General features: G+C 42.4%; 1 protein-coding gene across 4 annotated transcripts in view; it reads left to right on the top strand.

The window, feature by feature from the left end:
- Positions 1-14,906: 14,906 nt before the first annotated feature.
- MAP1B (microtubule associated protein 1B) overlaps positions 14,907-22,311 on the top strand; it is a gene marked incomplete at its 5' end in the record, with an annotated part of 70,437 nt that continues 63,032 nt past the window's right edge. For all 4 annotated transcript variants that reach the window (XM_082301177.1, XM_082301175.1, XM_082301176.1 and 1 more), the window contains 2 exons: positions 14,907-15,084; positions 19,697-19,798. In XM_082301177.1, coding sequence (XP_082157303.1) covers positions 14,907-15,084; positions 19,697-19,798 — 280 coding nt within the window. The remainder of the gene's footprint in view (positions 15,085-19,696; positions 19,799-22,311) is intronic.

The following is a 22,311-nucleotide window of genomic DNA, read 5'->3' as shown; positions in this document are numbered from 1 at the left end:
ACTAATCGTTACCTGGAAGTTTTCCAGGTTTATGATTCCCCAAACATCTTCTATAATTTTTTCTCTTACATGATTGATTTAAATGACAGGCTAATACTGTACACCTCCAATCTATGTACGAGCTCACAAACCCTATGCCTGCAGCACTTACCCATTTTTCTTACAGCCCAGATATTGATCAGTTATGCCAATATTTTTTTTTTTTTTTTTTTTTTTTTTTTTTTTTTTTTTTGTTATGACAGACCCTATGGTCACGGGTGTGACATAATCAAATGGCATCTTCTGTCATGACGTGGTCCCTCTGCTGTAATCCACCAGACCAAGGCTTGTGCAAGAGCAAGCCATTGTCAGACAGCCCCTAAACCAGCCTACCACTCAGCCAGGCAACTGAAATGATCACTGCATGTTATAAATTCCCTTTTGTGTTACAGCAAATGGCAAAGACTTGAGGAATTCGAGCTGCGCTTCTAGCTGGGTTTCAAAGAGCGTGGGACTGTCATGACCACACTGTCTGTCTGAATTTTGTGTTAATACATTTTCTGAATTGTCATTCTGAAATGTTGAGAAAGTAGTACAAAATGATGTTCCAGAGGCATCACTCAAGACAAAACTGCTTAAAGGCCCTTGACTTATTAAGAACAGAAAATCAATTTTCCTTCAAATTCCTCATTGGACAGGTAAGCTTAGATGAAACTCAGCAATAAAACCACTGAACAAGTGCCAAAGTGTTCATGCTCCTCAGTTCAGTTACAGTTCTCGTTCCAATCAGGACAGGGTTAATTTTTGCAGTAGCCAGGTGGGGGCACATCTAGGACCTGGGGTTTATTCTGTATCACCTCACTATTGCTGTCATTGCCACGGGCAGGGGAAAGGGACTCTCTTCTGAGGAGAAGGGGTTCTTTTCTGTTGAGGAACATGGCAGAGGAGCAAGGGGGTAATAATATTGGCTCCAAGCCAGAGGGAGCGGTTGGGTGGCACCAGTTACAAGCTGGATGGAGCAGTCGGGATGGCATGGCTGTGGTCAGATCAAACTCTGCAATGAGCATTTTGCAAGTGAATCACTATCTCTTTTGTACATTTTTGTTATTAATATTCTTGCTATCAGTGTTAGTTTTCTTATGTCATTGCTGTTTCCAGTAAATTCCAGTAAATGACCTTTACCTTTTGTGCCTCCCATTCTCCTCTCCATCCAGTGCAGGAGAGGGGGAGGAGGAAGGGGAGCAGGCAAGCAACAACATGGTTTAGGGAGTCTCAGTGGAAGCACTAAACTGGGGAGCACCACTCACAAATCACGACACACACCAACGATAGTCAGCATCTTCTGAGAAACAATGAGTTGTCATCAGCTGAGCAACCAAAACTACTTCAACCTTCATGCAAAACTACTAACTCAATTACTTTCCATATACAATACAAAATTTTAACATGATAAGCTTAAATTATTATTTTCAAGTAACTTTTTTTTTTTTTTTTTTGGGGCATCTAATTTAGTGTCCTGAATGGTTCAGCATCCTCAGTTCCCAGTATAACAAGCAGAGGAAAAGGGATGCTCCTGCACAGAGTGCTTCTCACAGCACCCCAGTTAGACTTTTGCTCTGAACACCATCTCATTCTCTCCTGCAGTACAGGGAACAGACACTAGGAAGGAATTATTAGGAATATATCAAAAAATTTCCATTCTAACCTAGAAACCCAGGTTAGTGTCTTTCTTAGAGAACGTGACTATTCCCAATACTCATGGTGCCTTTTCAAATGTAACTTGTCATGGCTATTGTTGAAAAATCCTGGTATGTTTGTTACCTAATGTACATTCATGCAACCTTAAGTAGCAATACAAAACGACAGACCATTGTGTTCTTAAGGTTGCAGTGAAGACAAGAGATGCAGTTACGGTGGTCTGGACTAGAGAAACACTACAAACTTTAACCTGGCAGTATCCTGAAGCTGTAAAACCACCACACAAGAATTACCATCTCAGTAAAACAACTGTGATTTTTGCTGTGACTTCATCATGCCCCAGGTTAGTCCCAGTGTGAGCAAAGGCTTAGAAAGGTACACAAACAAATTTGAAACCAAGCCAATAATTGATTAAACTGGACATCAGAGGATGAAGTGTCCTGACTGAGGATATCCCATTTTCTGGAAATGTAACCTTTAAAGACAGGCTAAGTAATTTGACAGCAAAAAATTTAAGTATTAAAAAAAAAAAAAATACTAGAAGCTACTCAGATAAATTTACACATATTTACAGCTCTGAAATGTTAAGCACATTTGCAACATGTGGCTCATGGACACCTTATTCCTTAGGCATATCCTATGCCTATCCAAATATTCTGCTTTTTGCTTCCCCTTCCTCCTGAAACACCTGCAGCCAGTCTTAGCTTATAACAACACCCACAGCTGCATTTGGGGCTCTGCCTGCTGACTAAGGGCCTGTTGTTAAGCCTTGGGCCATGTGTTGAGCTGCACCAGTCATTAAGGCAGCAGCAATGTTCACTCCTGGTCATTATCACTTAACTCAGTATCAGTCTAGTTACTCAGGAAATGAAATATTACCAGTGTGATTAGTGTGTGATAACTACAGATCAGCAAGCCCATCAGATCATTCCCTAACACTATCCATGATAGGTGCAAAAATAATTCTTCCAGGTGGTTCAAAGCAGTTGGCTGTGTGCCTAACATCTCACTGAGGCATTGCGGGATTGCATAATAAAATACTACTTGTCATGTAGTATTTTAATTATTGTTATCAGCTTCCAGAATTTCAGTAAACTGGGCGTACTGCATAATGACTTTATACTAAGCCAGAGGCATTGTATCTCGTGTAAAAAGAGAGCTATGCTGCTATATTGTACCGGAGATACTATTACACCAACAGAGTAAACTTTTTACTCTCTCGGGAAGACATAAAAAAGTGAGTTTAAGGTAGACTTTGCTACAGCATGCCAGGATCTTAGAGTCTGTGAGAATGATAAACACTCAATACGATGAACTCCTTTGGTAATATTACCACAGCATGCTTAGAATTTATCTGGAGAGTAGATAAGACAACCCCTCAGGTTAGGTGTCTGCAAAAGTAGAATGATCATCCTCTCACGCTACATAATCTCAACTTCACTGCCTTGCGTATGGGCATCTCCCTGCTTTTTCAATTAATGACATCAAGGCTATAAATGCTTAAGGTAAAAACCCTCAACTGAATAATATTAGCAGAAAATTCCTTAAAATCAAAATATACATGTAGGAAATTAAGCAGAAGAAAATTAATGTAAACAAAAATCCAGAGAAGAAACTCTTCTTATTTTGCTGTTCTTGAAGAATTTATATCCACTTTTTCAAACAGCCTTCCAAAACCAAGAAAATCTGTGGTTTATAAATGAGAAAACAGGAGAACAATGAAGGCCAACTATATGATTTAATATAAATACATCTATGTGACAAAGCTAAAATATATGGTTTTCCTTGACAGGTGGGCTCCTTTCATTCTTTCAGAGTTATCTAAACTTACACTGCAGATTAAATAATATTTCATTAATTTTTACTGCCAATAACAGTAGAGGACAAATTCAGTTCTTGGAAGATCAGCTGGTTTTATTCTGGTTTATTTATCATGAAGAGAACTGTTAATTAAATACTCAGTGCAAAATATCACTATAGATGCATCAACCCGAAATAACCCAGGTTGGGTTCAGTATTTATTAGATTTTGGTGTATGTTTTCCTGCTCATGCTCAGAAAAAAAAAAACCAACAAACCCAAACAAACCAACAAAAACAACAAAACAAATAAACAAATTCCCAAAAACACAACCAACAAACCAACCAACAACAGAAAGCCCCAAGCAAAACAGAACAAAAACCCGAGGAAAAACTTTTAAATGGGAATTTATGCTGAAGACACTGAAATACGAATCATATGGAATGAAAATGTGAGTGGCTACCCTGGTCAGACAACAAGGCAACACCAATTTGGGGATATTATGGACACCTGTCATTAGTCCTTCTGCACTTACTGCTGCTGCAGTAGTGGATGTTCCAGCTAAGCCACCGGTGGCACAAAGCAGAAATAGAGGGAGGCAGGGGTCTGCAAGCAATTCTGAGAAATTTCTCCCCAAAGATGTGCAGTTCATGAAGATCACAGTGCACTCAGTACAGAAGTGCTTACTCACAAGAGCATCCCATTAGCTTTTGGCCTTGGACCCAGAGCACGTCGGTACTGCTTGAGGAGAAGCTGATGAGCAGCATGCTGTATAGCAACCCTGTGATGTGATGCCCTGCCCTTGGCTGGGACAAACAGTTCTGTTGGTTACAGCAGGGGCTTCAGTGTCCTTTGTAGGTGCATGAGAATCTTCAGGTGCCCTCTCGGTGCTGACTGCATGGCCAGTGCTCTGCTCCATGGGGAACACAGACAACCATTGCTTCAAGAAATCATTGTTGGAGGGGATGCCAATGCACACCTTGACTTACCCTTTGTGCAATGCCCTGGGCTTTGCAGGGCTGAAGGAGAATTGTGCCAGAACCATTCCTCTTCCTCTTCTTCTCCAAATGATGAATTCCCACTCTGTTACTTTCAAGAAGAATGCATGGGAAGAGAAGTAATCATATTTAATGTTTGTTTCAATATCTACTGTATCTGTCCATGTCTCTTCCTACATCACCTCATACTTATTTTTGTAATTACTGTCCAATTTCAATTGACAATATCATGGCCTTCTTGCTAGTCACCTCTTTGTTCTGACTCTACTTTTCCTCCTGTGCCGACAGTCTGAAAGGAGGTACTAATGTGTGTTTTAACATTAATTTGCATAGTACCTGGGGTACCTTTTTCAGCCAAAATAAACATGACTTTTTCTTGATCTCATGTTGTTCTTATTCAGAAACTTTTTCTCCTAAAAATATTTCACAGCCTTGATATTTACCCCTTTTATGTGCTGGATGCTAGCAGAACATGGGCTTTGCCTGCCAGCAATTCCCTTTGGAGCCAGACTGCCATGCTAGGCTCCCAACTGGGCTTTCTGCAAAGCCAATGGCATAAAAATCTTCCCATCAACCTTGATCATCCTTGGGGCATAAAACCAAAACCTAGACTTCAGAAAATATTTCTGAGAGAGAAAACAACTCCCTGTCCATTTTATTATAACTTCATCCTTTGCACTTGATCTCTGTCAGGTTTCACCCCAGCTGGAAACAAAGCCCCACACACTTGCTCATTCACTCCTTCACCAGCAGGACAGGGGAAAGAATTGGAAGGATAAAAGCAAGAAAACTCATGCATTGAGATGAAGACAATTTCATAGGTAAAGCAAAAGCCTCATGAACCAGCAAAGAAAAACAAGGAATTAATTCACTGCTTTCCATGGGCAAGCTGTCTTCAAGAAAAGCAGTGCTCCATCATGTGTAATGGCAACTTGGGAAGACAAATGCTGTGATTTTGAACATACACCCATTCCTTCATCTTCCCCCAGCTTTCTATGCTGAGTATGCTGCCATATGGTCTGGGATATCCCTGTGGTCAGTTGAGGTCAGCTATCCCAGCTGTGTCCCCTCCCAAGTCCTTGTACACCCCAGCCCCCTCACTGGTGGGGTAGTGTGAGGAGCAGAAAAGGTTTTGGCAGAAAGCACTGCTCAGCAATAATAAAAATATCTCTACATTGTCAACACCGTTTTCAGCACAAATCCAAAACACAGCCCCATAGCAGCTACTGTGAAAAAAATTAACTCTATCCCTGCCAAAACCAGCACAGTCTCCCAATCTTTTCTTCCATTCACTCCTCTTCTCAGTACTTTGCACCATAAGGTGGCTTTAGCAGTTTTCTTCTAGATAGAGATTTACTGGTCCTTCTACCACATCTTTAATTTATTTTCTATGAAAGTGGCCATGGACAGCTGTTTTATGCTCCCTACTGAGTTTTTTACTATCAGTTCAGACTGAGACACTAACTGAACCCAAGGAAAACGATGTGGCCAAACTGGAAGACTGAGCCTTTAGCCTGAGATGTCAAAAAAGCAAGAGGTAATCAGAGACTCCTCTGGAAATAAGCAAAAGTTTTCATCAAAGGAATGATCTATAATGACTTTAATGCTGTTAAAAATACAATGTGTAAATGCAGCAATATAGCAATGAACAATTTTATGACCCATGGGTCATAGGGATTTGTTTGAGTGCTTTCTCTCAGTGATGACAAAATCTTCTGTGACTGAGCCTACTCAACACAAATCCTCCAAAGAAAACATACAGAGCTTGTGGTAAGGATATCCAGATAAATAAAACTGTTCCCTCATTTTATTAGTGGACCTATTTCCTATTACAGAGTAGGCGCACTGTGGTTTGTGGAACTGGGATTTTCCCAGGGAAATAGGAAAACACAGCTCTGATCGTATGTTGCTAAAATCCAGTGCCTTTGTATCACTCAAAAATGGAGATTACATTCTATCTATGCAATGTATTTCCATGACTTTGCTTGGAAAGGATATATTCATTCATGCCTTTTCACAAAACTGAGTGCAATGGCACATTGTGTTATCCCAGAAATAGCAACATTTCTGTGCTGTTGTGGAAAAAGATATTCCTGCATGTAAAAAGTAGTATTTCCAGTATTACTGGGAGGAGAAAGAGGTTTTTCTGCATTATTTATGTGATATACATAAATATATACTATTGTTCCACATAATGACAATATAATAGCTGCTATATCAAAAGTATGCCTGCAGGGTGACTGCAGTGAAGTAAATCAGGCTAAAAAATCTTGCCTTCCTTGAGCTTTGAAGAATAACTGTACCCTTCCAAATCTGGAATTCAAAATGTTTATGAAATCAGCATAAGGAGAAGTTGGGAAAAAAGCTACAATCAAAGTTCAAGCTATCTTGGGGAAACCTGAATGGAATATTTAATAGAACCATAGGATAACCTAACTTGGAAAGGACCCACAAGAATCATTGAATCCAACTCCTGGCTCTGCACAGGACAACCCCAAAAATCAGACTATGAATATTTGGAGAAGAACATTTAAAAAATGCTCCTGTTCTGCATTTTGTAATGTACTTGGTAATGGATCTATATTCTTACGTTGGAAATCATACTTAATCATACTTTTCAGCAATGGCTCCAGCATTGTTGCTCTACTGACTTTGCAAATAATGAGGAAGAACAAAATTTCTCCGTATTTCAGAAATATAACACCACTCTAGAATTACCGAAAGAGGTTATAATGCAACTTCTGGCAAGCAGGCTACCTGACAAAAAATCAGGACAACTTCTAGGAGGAAACCATGTCATATCCTGTCTGTCCCATGGCATGGTTCCAGCTCCACAAGGACTCCTGGGGCACTGCCATGGCAGGACTGGAAGGCACCCTTGGGCACAAAGCAAACACTGATGTTGAACCCTTGTATCAGAATGTACAGTGCTGGTGGTCTCTACCCACTCCTAAAACAGGGGCACTTCAGCAAAATGCTCAGCTTACTGGCCTCTCTGGGCACCCCGGCTGTACACCCTCTGCCCAGGCCTTTCAGTAAATTCTGCAGTGCAACTCTTAGTCAGCACATCCCAACCTACTGCAAAATACCAATGACCAGGAATGACTTATTAATTTAAAGAGCACCCTTAAATCATCTTTACTTTGTGTCAGCCTATTGGAGTGCATGGGGCAGACAAATAAATAAAAACAGAAAACAAAGGGAAAAAAACCAAACAAAATTTTAAAAAAATCCAAAATGATGCTGCAAAATTGTACAAATAGTAATGTTGCTATTAAGCTGAAATAATAAAGTGCACAAAAGGGGAAGGGAACCAGATGGTCGGTCATGTAGGTGGTCTGAATGAGCAACTCTGGAATTTGTTTTGAGATACATATAAAATTAAGTTAACCATTTATACCGTTTATGCTGTTAGAGTACCAAGTTCTATTGAGAAAGTATGAGATTTTGTGGTAGCTGAAAGAGTTAAAAGACTGGATGATTGTAACAGCAAGACTAAAGGCTACATCAGTAGGATGTCTAAACCCTGTTTAGGCAACATCAGAGTCACAAGCTATTCTTTTAGGAATCGGAGTCATTGTAGCTTTCTACATAATAAGAGAGCTAGAATGAAAGGCTGCATCAAGATCCTTGCATGCACGAGAAGTCCTGGGCAAGGGTGCAAAATGATGCACTACTCTGGTTGCAGCTATGCAATACATGAAATTGCTGTAGCCTTGAAGAGTTGTGATGACTCCAGCATAGGACCAGAGTCTGTTGGACCTTTCTAGTAGGAAGATGGAGCAGTTCCCCCGATTCTGTGTATGGAAGCTGGTCAGTGCACTGTATGAAATGATGCTTGCCTAGATTTCTTGCTTCCTATTCTCTGTGTAGTAGCAATGTCATTTCTATCATAGTGTGCTCAAGAGAACAGGACCCCTGTAAAATAATAATAATAATAAGCCAATTTTAAATCCTACAGAACTAGCACAGCTAGCAGGCAGCTTCTGAAAAGTATTGTAAGGCACATCTGAAAACTACATGAAAATATTTTATAGAATATCTGCTTGCTGTTTGGTTCCCAGAGGCAGCTTTAGACAATTCAGCTTGGAGAGAAAACAAAAAACACTCCCACCCACTCTTTTCTTTAGAGCACCTCCCTGTGCTTTTCCCACCTGAGTATCTAGGATGGAGCAGCACGTGGCCAACAGTCCATTGATGTTTTTCTCCTCTGTGCTTGTAGTGGGTTAAGGGACTAACACCTTGGCTGATGGTCCTCCAGCATGGCCATGGACAGGGTGTGCTGCCAGAGCAGGCAGGTTTGGGGCAGCCTGTGGCCAGGCTGAACATGGGTGTCATAGCAGCCAACAGCCCAGTGCAGGAACTCGCAGCTTCCAGCTGACCCCAAACTAGGCAGATGATAGTGTACACACAGTCATTCTAAACCCTTGGCTTGATTTGCCTCCCCTCCTAAGTTAAGACTGAGCTCTGAAACTGGCTTGAAAGGAAGCACATGCAGGTTCTTCGGGTCGGTGTGATAGGACATAAATTGTATTTTACCCCTAGAACCCAAATAAAATTCTGTAACTTGCAGTTCTTCAATAAGAAGTAAAAATCTAACAAACTTACCTCCTGAAACCCTAACTATATCCCACATCAACAAACCATTCTCCCTCTTGTTCAGAAGAACTGAATCCTGAGCTCAAAGGAAGCTCAAAACTACTGCCTGATGCCAACCATTTTGTCTTACCATTGTTTTTGCAGCTGATGATGTTTTAATTATCCATCCAGCTTTGTGGTACAATGGGTACCACTGCTTTCAATGCTTTTATTATCATTTATTGCTGAATTTTAAGCATCATCCTAATTAGTAAACATGATCTAATTACTTAAAACTGCTCTATTTTCCCTCCAACAGTGGAGAACCAATCATTTTATGTTCATGAAAAGATACGTGTTCTTCTCATAGCAAATGTCAGGATAAAATTATGCAAAATAATTATTTTTAATTTGTCTTTTTTTAATAGTCCAGTGGAAAATCTTTTTCTTTTAATTTAATTCTCATTGCAGTTAAATGCTTTTTTTCCTTTTTTACTTCTATTTTGTTTTCCACTGAAGAAAAAGAGGGAAATTACTCTGATAAAAAATAATTAATTTTTCTACTGGGAACTAAGGCAAAATGTTACTTGGTGTTATTTTTCTCTCACTTCAAGACAGAAAGCTAAAAGTGAGAGAAGATGTTATTTTTAAAAGCAATAGTGTTGCTTTCTTCACTTTTTTTTTTTTTTAAATATATTTAACTTCCCCTTTTCTGTGGAGAAAGTGTAAGGAATGAGAAACAGATGAAATACCAATTGAAATGGATATTTCACCGTAAGCAAATAAAAGCTTTCTCTCCTTTGCAATTTAAAAAGTAATCATTAAAACTGAAGTAATATATTTTAAATACCTGAAATTAATGTTGGTCAAGTAATTTTTATTTTGCATGTAGTTAAAAATAAAGCCTGCCATCCTAAAATATGAAGTATTTCCCATCTTAAAGAGTCTCTCATGGAGTCCAAGTCTCTGTCTGCTCATCCAGGTACAGATCTCTCTGGTGACCCTGGCTATTGCCATATCACTGCTGGAGGAGGAGCTTCCCTGGCAGTGCCAGCTTGAGGATGCCAGAGATGAAGATGCTTCCCTGCCTAGAATGTGGGGGAAGGCAAGAGGAGTTTTCTTCATGAACCACACATCTAGGTGTTTGCAGGGAAGGGCTCATGACTAATCACACCATGGCCAGCAGCTGTAGGGTGACACTTCTGCTCTGCTGGGGTCAGGGTGACATGCTGACTGTCCCTCTGCACCTGCACTGCTGCTGCATGCTCTGCTAAATTGCCTCAAAGGACCAATGCACAGAGGAGACTCTGGGAGGTAAAGGCTGGATCACATGGGGATGGTAGAGCTTCTGATTGCAGGAAATGGGGGATGAGGTGGAGTGGGGGTATTGAGAATGATGGTCATATTGAGAAGGCATCAGGCAAGGTACAAAATGTTACAGGTATCTGCTATAGTATTGGTTGCATATTCTTGACTTCATCATGTATCACAAACACTTTCACAGTGAGAGTGATGGTTGCCCAGACCATCACTGTTGGTGGTCTCTATCCATGGAGACATTCAAACCCCATTGAACACAGCTCTCAGAAACCTACTCTAGGTGGCTCTGCTTGAGCAGGGGAATTAGACAAAATTACTTTCAGAAGTCCCTTCCAGCCAGCCATTCTGTCAATCTGTCACCTCAGGCATAGGCTGGCAAATCTGCATCTCTAGAAGTTAGACCTTCCTGCCCATCCTTAAGAAATCCTACCCACCTGAGGAACCCCCTTCATGACACATTGCGCAATCCTCAGACTGGCATTTCTCTCAGTGAAGACAGCCTTCTGAAACACTCCACTTTCAGTAAAGTTCTTAAATTCAAAGAATCACAGAATATCCTGAGTTGGAAGTGATCCATGAGGATCATTGAAGTCCAAATCCTGGCCCTGCACAGGACACCCCAAGAATCACACCATGTGCCTGAGAGCATTGTCCAAATGTTTCTTGAACTCTGTCAGGCTGGTGCTGTGACCACTTCTGTGGGGAGCCTGATCCAGTGCCCAACCACGATCTGGGTGAAAAACCTTTTCCTTATATTGAACCTAAACCTCCCTTGACACAACTTCAGGCCATTCCCTCAGGTTCTGTCACTGGTCACCAGAGAGATCAGTCTGCCCCTGCTCTTCCCCTCACAAGGAAGCTGTAACTGCAGTGAGGTCTGTCCTCAGGCTGCTCCAGGCTGAACAGACCAAGTGCCCTCAGCTGCTCCTCCTACGGCTTCCCCTCCAGACCCTTCACCATCCTCGTGGCCCTCCTTTGGACACTCTCCAATAGCTTTATATCTTTCTTATCCTGTGGCACCCAAAGCTGCCCCAGCACTGGAGGTGAGGCCGCCCCAGAGCAGAGCAGAGCAGGACAATCCCCTCCCTTGCCCGGCTGGTGATGCTGTGCCTGATGCCCCCAGGGCACAGGTGGCCCTCCTGGCTGCTGACTCATGTTCAACCCCAGGTCTCTCTCCACAGTGCTGCTCTCCACTCTCTTGTTCCCCAGTCTGTATTTCAATTCGTCTAAAGCAATCCACATGGATATGAATTTCTTTTATGCTAGGGATGACACTTGACCTGAGACAAAGGACCAGCTTGTACATCACTGAAACTTCATTTAAAATTTGAAGATTGAACTTGAATGAAGCTTGAATATTAGTGGTAACAAATGGCACATACCACCAAGAAGCATGTTTTAAACTTCAAGCACTTTATTTAAACTGCCTCTTTAAAAAATACAACATCTAAAAAATACAGCTCTCAAATATAATATTTGACCATATTCAACTGTGGAACTCCAGTTTGGTATTGGACATAATAAAACAACAAAATCAAACAAAAACAAAGGCCAGACAGGTGTGGGTCTCAATCACTGTCTCTTTGGCACAGCAAGATATATTCTCTAGTCCACGAACGTTGCTGTTTCTTCTACTGAAAGGGCATCCCTATGTGATTTAGCTGCAGCTAGGCAGGTAGTATCACTTTCAAACAGTGAGGGTCACAGGACACTAAGTCAGCTTTATGCAGCACATCTCCACATTTCACTCAGGAATGGACCTGATGCTCCATATTGCAGAATATAAATTAGTTTCCAGATAGGGAAAGATGATGACAAACAAATCTACCTGACTGAGATACCAACAGGGCAAGTCACAGTGTGAACAGTGGCTATGGAGCTGGGACTCTGCAGCTTCCTCGGAGATGTGTTCAGGAGGATAAAGCACCTTTTCTTGTCTACCTTCAATCTCAGATGATGCAGCATATGCTTGTGAATGGACAAGGACAAGGCCAGAAGTCTGCATCCTTTGAAGACCATTTTCTTCCAAAGACAACCTCTTTTCCTTTGGGTTTTAATGTGTAATACATCACCCATCACAAGACAGCTTGACTGTAACAGTTCAGCTTTTATCATACCATGTTCTAGCTGCATATTATTTTACAATGCAGTATAAAACAGAGGACTACCTGAGCAGGCTACTTCAAACATGACTGTATTACCTACCTGTATGTAAGCATCTTATTCTCTGATAAAATGAATTCTTTTCAGCTCTTTTCAAATTCACAGACATCTTTCCAGTTATGGACATTTCCATTTTTCCCTTAAAGTAAGAAAGCACTTAAAAGCCCATACAGTGCCTTTTGAGTACTGGTGTGCATTTCTCTGAGTATCACATTCAACCTTTTGTGCTTGTGAGGCAAGTAATTGTTTTACCTTTATGTCCAGGAACCAGTATCAGTCTATTCTGTAACCAGTTTGCAAGTCCCCATGGCAAGCCCCTTCCACGCTTGAGAGACTAGCTGCTCTTGCTGGTGATTGAAATAAAGGCATATCCCAAAACTACAGATTGCAGTGGAGGAAGCCTGAAGATGGCTTTCTCCAGTGGGCACCATGTGGAAAGTCTTGGAGGTATCTATAATTAAAATAGATTATTAGGAAGGGGGACAAGGCCACAGGGGATGGACATTATTTCTAAGTAGGTACCTACACCATCCCATGGAAACTGAGAGGATTAGCAAGGAAACAGCAAAGTCACAGTGAGGCTCAGGTGAACAGGGGCATCCAAAGGCACCCTGCACCTTTCAATACCTTGCAAACCTTAAAACTGCTGCTAGTTCTTGTGCATCTATGCCATTGTATTTGTTCTATCAGCAGTGTCAGCTCTAGCAAAGAATGAGCACTGGTGCTCTTTACCACTGTGTCATCTCAGCCACCTGACATAGCTGTGAAAATGCTTGTCTGCACTCTACAACCTTCAGGCAGTTCAGAAAAAGCCTACTTTGGATGCAACATCCAAACACACCATGCCATGTAAGCCAGGGCTCTCAGTACTGTATTTATGCAGAGGAACTATTCATACCAAAACCACTAGGTGCTATAGATAGATAACATTATGGACTAGCACTTATAATGATGGCCCTTTAACCTTTGTGGATTGAAACTGTAGGCTCCAGGCTAGTAAGATAAAAAAACTTAGTAGTGACAACCTGAAATGCATGTGAATTAGTCCACTGTGCTCTGGAACAAAATACAAAGAAGAGAGGGCTGCCGTACTGGTTCATCCACAAGCACTCTGTTTCTGAGCAGTAGGCAGAGAATTTGCACACCCAGCACTGTAAGAAGCTGCAGACAGAGGAAGTGTCTTCTCAGCCAGGGACAAGAGGTTATCTTAAAAAGCAGGCTATGAAAGTTTATATCCTTTCCTGTGTCACAGTGAAATTTATCCCACATCACTTGAGCCATATAAACAAGAGGCTTAGTGTAAACAAGTGGCTTGCTTATGTCAGTAAAGTGAGAGGAACATCTCAGACAGATTTGTCTCTATCCCAGGTTAGGAGAGAGTAACACACTTTTCAGAGGCGGTTATCACTGAGTATTGCGGTGTATATATCTGACATCCATGAGAAGAGAAATTAAACCTTTGGTTCTGTCATTGTAGAAGTTTTCTGCTATCATTGCTCCCTAGAGTTGCTTGAGCCTGGTCAACATTACTTACCCAAACCCCTCTGAACTTCTGCAGCTTTGAATAAGCCAAGAATATGGGTTTCGGCATCTTGTCCAAAACCGGTGTTTTTCTGATATCATATATCCATGGGCATTGAATATGTGCAGAAAGGCCACGTCTGAAGTATCTTATTAAATGAACTGCTTTTTAAATTTAAAAAGTTAGCAAGAATTATTAGATTGCTGGGTAAGCGTGTGTGTTTAAGTATGACTCAAATTTTGCTGCAGTGCTACAGCAAGATGTAGGAGAGGACAACTGGCCTTGGGCAGCGGCACTGCTTTTTCACCCGTTGGAGTCCGGAGGGCTGCTGGAGTCCCGATGCCGGCTTTCCCAGATGAGCTCCCCAGGTCTGCCAAGCCATCATCTGCGGCTCCTCACCGCCTGTTTCAAGGCTGGGACCCGGGACGGGCCCCGGGGTGACCGGCCGGCAGGGTGACGCCCCGGACGGGCACGGGGAGCAAGGGAGGCGCGGGGCGCGGGCCCAGGGGTCTCACGGCCGGGGCGGGAGCTGGGCGCGGGGCGCACCCCTTGGCGTCCCCTCGGGGCGTTGTTCGCCCCCCGCGTCTTTCCTGCTTCCGGGGGCCGCCGCGGGGAGGATTTGCCGCAGATGACATCAGCTGTGGATGCTGGAAAGGCGGCGGCGGCGCGGAGGATGCGCCGGCTCCCCCCCTTCCTCCTCCTCCTCCTCACCAGGTCCCTGCCCTGCACCGTCTCCGTATAAAAGCGCCGCCGCCTCCCCGCCCGCCCTCACTCCCTCCTTGCCGCCTGCGGAGCCGCCGCCGAGCGGCCCCTCTGCTCTCAGCGCCCCGGAGCCGCGGGGCGGAGGCGATGGCCACCGTAGTGGTGGAAGTGGACTCGGAGCCCTCCTGCAGCATCCCCAACCCGACCTCCACCTCGCCCAGTCTCTCCCACCGCTTCCTAGACAGCAAGTTTTATCTGCTGGTCGTCATCGGCGAGCTGGTGACCGAGGAGCACCTGCGGCGGGCGATCGTCAATATCGAGCGAGGTGAGGCGGCGGGAGCCGGGGCGCCGCAAGCAGCGCCGCGACATCCCCCGCCGGCGCCCTGCCCCTCCCTGGGCGCGGTCGGGAGCCGGGATTGCCCCCGACACCCATCCCTCCGAGCCGCGGTCTCCAGCTCTTTATTCCCCGGGGGGTCCCGCCGCAATCGCCCACCCACTCACCTTCCCCCGCGGGGTGCGGGCGCTGCGGAGCGGGGCTGCGGAGAACCGCAGCGAGCCCCCTCCCCGCCATCGCTGGGCGGAGGGGCCGGGCCGGGAGCGCAGCGCCCGCCGCCGAGCCCGTCTGCCCGGAGACACCGGCGGGTGGGCGTGGCACGGTCCGCACTGCGGTCCCGGTGGCAGCCCGGGGCGGACAAAGGGCGGCTGGGGATGGGGTGGATGGGCTGGGCTGGGGGGCGGCTGCCGCCCGCAGTCCGTCGTCCCCCACCGCCACGCCAAGCCGGCGAGGTTCGGGGCGTTTTCCCTCTCGGCGGCAGAGGCTGCGCGGGCGGGAGCGCAGCCGCGCCTTTGTGTCTAACTTTGGGCGCTGGGACTTTTCTGTCGTCTGGAGAATTTTTCAGGACCCAAGTTCTATACATGCGTATATATATTCCAATAAAGAAAACCGATTTGAATAACAAGGCTGTTACTTGAGTGCTCAACCTCGTTATTGTCCGACTGCGGACTGCTCTGACTCGGCGTTTATTTGTCCTTTCCTTAAGACGGCGATGCAGGATGGTATTGCAAGTCAAATGACAGTTTTTTGAGTTTTCGTTGTGTTTTTTGATACAATAGATTGCAGTGTATATGCGGATAGGAGAAAAAAAACCCCAACCCGTTGCGGTATTAATGGAATAAAGCACAAAGAAAATTATTGCCAGACCTTACAGTTTGTTAAACTCACTTGATACATGGTTGTATAACATGGATTTTTTGTTCTCGGCTAGTGAAAACAAAGATTTCAGAAACTGCCATTGTTAGACTGAAGAAGAGATCCCGGAACGGGGAATTGGTAGCAGCCTTGTCATGTAGGTGTGGTTCAGCAGTCCAGCTAGGACTTCGTCTGTCTCTATTGTTGCTTTCTCAACCATTGTTGCTTTAGTTGGCTATTTCTCTGAATTCTTTTTTGTACCTGTCTGAGGTAAAAGGCATTCTCTCTCCCCTAACCAGTTTCATCATAACCTGTTCATCTTTATTGTGACCATTGTCTCCTGGGAAGAACTACTGAGGCAGGTGCTTTGTCATTCAGAGCTTCTTCAGCATTACACTTCCTTAACTCTATCTAATTTTCAGTTGTGTTAGAAGTGAACTGGCTGCATTTTAATTAAATTGTTAAAGATTATAGAGCAAATTGGTAAAATTTCTTCCCTCGAGACAGCTAATACCCTTCCTCTGAAGAAATGCTCTTCAGTCTCTTCTTGAATCTTCTATTGTACAGTTGCTGCTGCATAGCTCAGTTGCTGCTACCTCTGCCACTAAGCATAACACCCGCTTATGGGTTTAGATGTTCAGAGGCAATATTTTGGCCTTTTAATTCATCATTTGGGATTAGAAGTCACTGTGCTGCTTCTAGTATCAGACCATCTGATTGAGATTTTTGCCTGCTAAGAAAACTCTGTGGTGAAATTTTGAGGTACATTGTTTTGGATGAATACAATGGGATTCTGAAGCTCTTTCTGCATGAGGCAATTATGGGCTCAGCTAATATCTTTCTCTTTGGAAAGTCTGCTCTAGTCTGGAAAAAAACACTTCTCGCTACCTTCATCTCAGTAGAGCTTTAAATGCATTTTGGTTCTTGATAACTCTGCCTCGCTGTCCTCTCTGGTACATCTCTTGAGTACCATCACTGAAAAGTGTGGGTTCATGCGCCAAACTGCAGAGCAACGTGTCAAAGAAAACGTCTGCTGATAACACATCAGTGGCGTGATGCTACGCAACCTGGTGGAATGCAGAGTCATTTCTTAAGATATCATGGGGAGGGAATGGCATGGCAAGATGTATTTTCAGTAATTACATTTGGGATGTGACTTTGCTAAGGGGGCAGTCCTCCAACCCACCATCCACCAAAAGAGAAGAGGGGACTCAAGAGAAAGCTTCAAGATTTTTCTACTGGTTTAGCAGATGCTACTGGGTGTGCCCTGCCTGCTGTCTCATTAGTCCTGTATCTGGTGGCATTGCATTCCTAAGACTGCAGTAAGAAAGAAATAGCTCCAGTTCAGTCATGTTTACAGCAGTTACGTCCACACTGCTAATCCGTCATTTGATTGACCTTGGATTTTAGTTTCACGTTTACCTTTTTTCTGCCCAAAACATGATTTTGTGATATCATGCATTTAATGCATTCTGCTACTCTATGGTACACATGCGTAATTTTTGCATCCAGACTGCTGAATCATGCAGTTGCAAATTTTGGATAGTCTACCCAAATTCCTGCTTCAACTTCTAGGACTGCTGTGTGCATAGGGCATATAGGCTTTTTTTCCCCTTGGCTTTGTTGTTTGGGTTTTTTTTCCCCTATTTATTTTGTGTTGAGTCCTGTATTTTGGACATTGCCTGACTCAATGTTCTTGACTACATCTGATCAAAATCTTATCCCTGCAGCAAATTAGGATCACATCTAAAGCAGCTAGAGATGGTGGATGACTCCTATCATTAGCAGCATTGATGAGTCATAGTCCATGTTGTTTAACTGACCTCCAGAAGGCTTTGTAGTTCCTCCACCCAATCTTGGTGTCATAGGCCAGGGAGCTGTTTATCTTAAAGCTTCTTGAAGTTCAGCACTCATTCATTCAGCGTTCTTCAGCTTTGTGATCAATGTCAGTTTCACAGTTATTGCTTTCATATGTGCTCTATGTGTATGGTATTATATCATCTTGGCGGTCTTGCTCTCAAATATTCCAACACCTGGAATATATTAAAGCCTGTTTAGACATATTTGTCTGCCAAAACTCATCCCAAAAATGCACCATATGGCCAAGAGCTTTCTGAGAAAACAAAGTAAGGAGAGTTGCAGAAGAGTCTTGCTGCTTATGCCTCTGAACAATGATGCATCAGTCAGGAAGTGGAGGTGGCTGTTTATAGCTCAGTTATTTTTCTCAAGTGGTTATGGAACACACAGGCAATACTGTATTTTCAAATTTTTCTGGAGATTCAAATGGCAGCTACTTAATTGTTGGTAGCATGTTACAGTAAGCTTGCTACTACCTTTACTTGGATGCTCACTAGGAAAAGCCCTGGATGCATTCTTCTTGCAGAGGCTTCAGGCTGTTGAAATGCAGATGTTCATATTTGCATGGAGAACCTACTCAGAGCTGCAGTGGGAGACTGGCACTGCAGATCTGGTTTCTCTGCTCTTCCCTCTTTCTCCTCATGCTTCATCCCTGCAACAGGGCTTCTGCCAGTCTAAGTCCTGACATTTCTGCTGCCTTGAAACAGAATATAGAGCATGGGAAGTGGCATTGACAGTAACATCCACAGCCTGAAACCCTGACAGAGTTACCAGGAGTGTTAGTTCTGGATGAGGGGTTGGAAACACACCTCTTCAGGCATCTCCTGGTCAAACCCTAAAGTGGTCTAACCCAGAGATTCCATGCAAAGGATGCTCATGTGGGGAGGGGCCACCAGACATTTCCTCACCAGAAATCCCTTTTATGTTTGCCAGTTCATTTGTGTAGATGTAATGATGTTCTTCTAGGACAAAAAAATGAGTGCAATTTTGGTTTTCAAAACTGCAGCAGTGCCTGGACTGACTTGTAGTGCTACTGCCTGCTCATTATTTCAAAACTAGAATATTTTTCAGAACAATTTGAAAACAAAATTAGAGAAAAATCCAAAGTATGTTCTTTTTTTTTTTTTTTCTTTTTTTTTTTCCCAAATTATTCATCAAAATCTTACGGAAGGGAACTAGAAACTTGTCTTTTGGCTGCAATGACTTTTTTTTCCTGATCAAATGTCAATCCTTAAAAATCTACTTTGGAATAATACTTTTTTTGGTCATATAAGTGCCAAGTGTCTCACTTTTTAAGTAGCTGGGGGAAAAACAGTAGGGAACAGAAATGTGCTGTTCAGTTTTTAAAAGAAAAAAGATCAAGCACAGCATTTTCAAATCTCAAAACTAGAGTTCTGACACTTCATAAATAAAAGATCACTTAAATTTTAATTTAAAATATGGTATGCTTCAAAGATATTCAATGGAGAAGTCAGCAATTTAATACTTTTTATTTAAATATTAATTAGCAACATGCTAGGTGGTGCTGTCTTTTTCTTTTTGGAAGGGCAACATGACTGAAGTGTCCTCTGGTTTTGTGAACCTGTATATTGCTATTTTAAAGTCAAATCAGGGACATTGGTAGCTTCTTGTGAAGTGGCTACTACTGCAGTTCTAAAGCTGCGGCCTTAAAGACTGGTCACCCTTTGGAAAGGCAGGTTGTCTTTTTCTGATTCCTGCCAGAATCCTTCCAAGTGCATTTTAAAAAATAGCTGCGTGCCTTGAAAGGAAGTGAGGCTGGGCTTGGAATTTAGAAATATGCAAATAGCATGAATACAAGTAGAAAAATACTTGGTTAAAACTTCCAGTGCTCATGTGTCAAGCTGGATGTGTTTTGTATTTTGAATTTTAGGGATCCGATCATGGGACACAAACTTGGTCGAATGCAACTTGGATCAAGAACTGAAACTTTTTGTGTCTCGCCATTCAGCTCGATTCTCTCCTGAAGTTCGAGGTAAGTTTAAGAGCAGAACTAATAAATTACGCTCTGAAATTACCTGGCCCATTAGTTTTAGGGCCTTTTCAAAGTTAAGACAACTCACTTTTTGATTGAACAGTTTCTTCATGTAGCACCTATCTAGTAGTCCAGAGTCTGAAGCTTATTGTAGTAGGTAGAGTACATACAAAACGGTTAACTGGAAAGGTTAGCTCTGTAGTTTGACAGAGCCAGAACTGATGTTGCAGCTGTTACACAAATGCAGCTCAAGCCCTGTGTTTCTTCCCAAAGGACTTGGACTTTTTCTTGGTATGAGAAGCTGAGTTATGGTGAGTCTGCCTGTACTCATAGGAACTTTCTTTGGCTTGTATGAGGAAATCAGAAATTTATAGGGCTAATAAGACTAAATCTCTCTTGCTGCCTTTTTTCCAAGCCCATTTTTCTTTGAGAGGATTCATTCAATAAAGTGAAACATTTGTTTACCAGTTTTGTGAAGTGTAAAATTTGGGTTTGTTCTGGTTTCATGAGAATGAAGTGTTTGGTAAGTTTCTAAGATCTCATTACTCTCAATACAAATGTGAATGAATTCAATCAGGTTTCTCATGTGAAAATCTCTGACTTTCTCAGAGTAGTAAAGGTTTCTGTCATTGGTGAAATCATTGTGGCCATGTGCATGTTGAGTCCTGTCGTACAGTACAACCTAGTACTGACGAGTGTTAAAAATTCCAGCTTCTGGGATATCTCTCCTGTGGTGAAAAAGGGCTATGAAATTTTGTATCATTCTACTACATCATGTTCCTGAGGTCAGTTGCTATACACTGTTGACAAAGAGACCCTGATGCCTTGCTAGCATGACAGCATTGACCTGATGGTTTTGAATAATGTACAAAAATGTCTTGTGTAACTAATCCTTTTTCTTGCAGCATATGTTAAAGCAGTTTTTGCTGTATCTCTCCATATCTAGAGACAGTAAAGCACTGCCAGAGTTAAGAAAAAATTATATACTTCTATGATTCTTCCTCTGGTTTGAAAAACAACATAACTAATAAAACAATACACAGCATGAAGACTTTTGAGTAAAGACATGTAGCTCCTTATTTACGTGGATGTAAGCTCAGGCCTAGAATACTTGTCTTTCATTTCATTTTAAATGTCATGAAGACAATTCAACTTCTCGGTGACATTTGTTGCTTTGCTTTACAGAGAGGGAATTTGTCTTTAAGAAATGGAAAATGCAGTGTATCCCATTTTTAACAAATTTGTGTTTTACTATAAAACTTCAAGATTCTATGTTTCTCCTGTAGCAAAAATATTACAGCATGACTAGTATTTTTGCTGTCTCTTTTAGATGATACATTCTAATACTGCTGCATGCATTAAGAAAAAGCAAATACTCTACTTTCATATAATAAATAAGATAAGATTTCTTTTGCAGCAGAAAGAATATAGAATTATTTAGGAATTTCTCTCTGGGAATTGTATTTTTGATTGATTTTTTTTTTTTCCTTTGTTTGTCTAGACTTCCCTGTTTAGTCTTTCATTGTGTTGAATTCCAGCTTAATTGCATGTGACTGGAATTCATCAACATCTCTGACAAGCAGAAATGAATGTGTTTTTCACCACTGCTCAATCTTTAAACAATAAACTGCCAAAATCTGTGTTTAAAGAGCATTAAGGGAGACTGAAACTTGAATAGATGCAATACCAAGGGATAAAGCTATCCCTTTTGACCAACTTCTTGTCTAAAATTTTGTGGAGAAGCACATTTTTACCTCCAGAATCTCACTGTACAGATCAGAGAATTATTTTAGTTTCCTTCTGCTGTTCTCTGATGTTGAATTCTGCATGAGGCTCCTTTGTATCTTCTCTGCTGTTTGGCAGAGAGGCTTTTTTGTTGCCACATTTTAATAAGATTTCAGAATGTTGAATTTCTGTTACAGCACCCAAATATTAAACTGTGGGTGTTCAACTGTTGAAATGGTCGGCTTTGATACTAAAGAGATGATTGTAAGTATGTATTGCTTTATGGTCCCAGACTCAGATATGGAATTTAGGTAACTAGGTGATCTTTTGTCCAAGGGAAGTATTCATCCAAGGTGATGGGGTTGTCTGTGGAATGTAATTAAACAACTTCTTTTTTTTCAGCCCTTTGAGTCTGAAGTCTCTGAGCAACTCACATACAGGGACAGTTTATTCTTGAGCAAGGCTCCTGATGTAGTCTGGTCAGACTTCTGACTGACTGCAGCCTCTTTGATTATCATGTTTAATTATGGTAATTGCAGTGCTGGCTCAGTAATGTTTGTGTACTTCTCAGAACGGCTTGAGGATACATACAGCAGCAATGTGAAGGGTAGGAATCTTTCTCTAAAAGGAAGCTTGGAGGAAATGGGGCCAATCCTGTCCCCATACCGTACATCTGTGATGTCAAAGGAGAGACATGCAAGAGATTGTCTGTCAAAGCATTTGGGTGTTTTCACTTAAAGAGTTTAAGGTCTGATCCTTCTCCCTGTGTAGTGAATACATACTGGTAC

The sequence above is a fragment of the Coloeus monedula genome, assembly GCF_965178545.1.
Source record: "Coloeus monedula genome assembly, chromosome: Z".
Lineage (NCBI taxonomy): Eukaryota > Metazoa > Chordata > Aves > Passeriformes > Corvidae > Coloeus > Coloeus monedula.
Note: the sequence above shows the minus strand (reverse complement) of the source record. Positions and strands in the feature narration are given on the sequence as shown.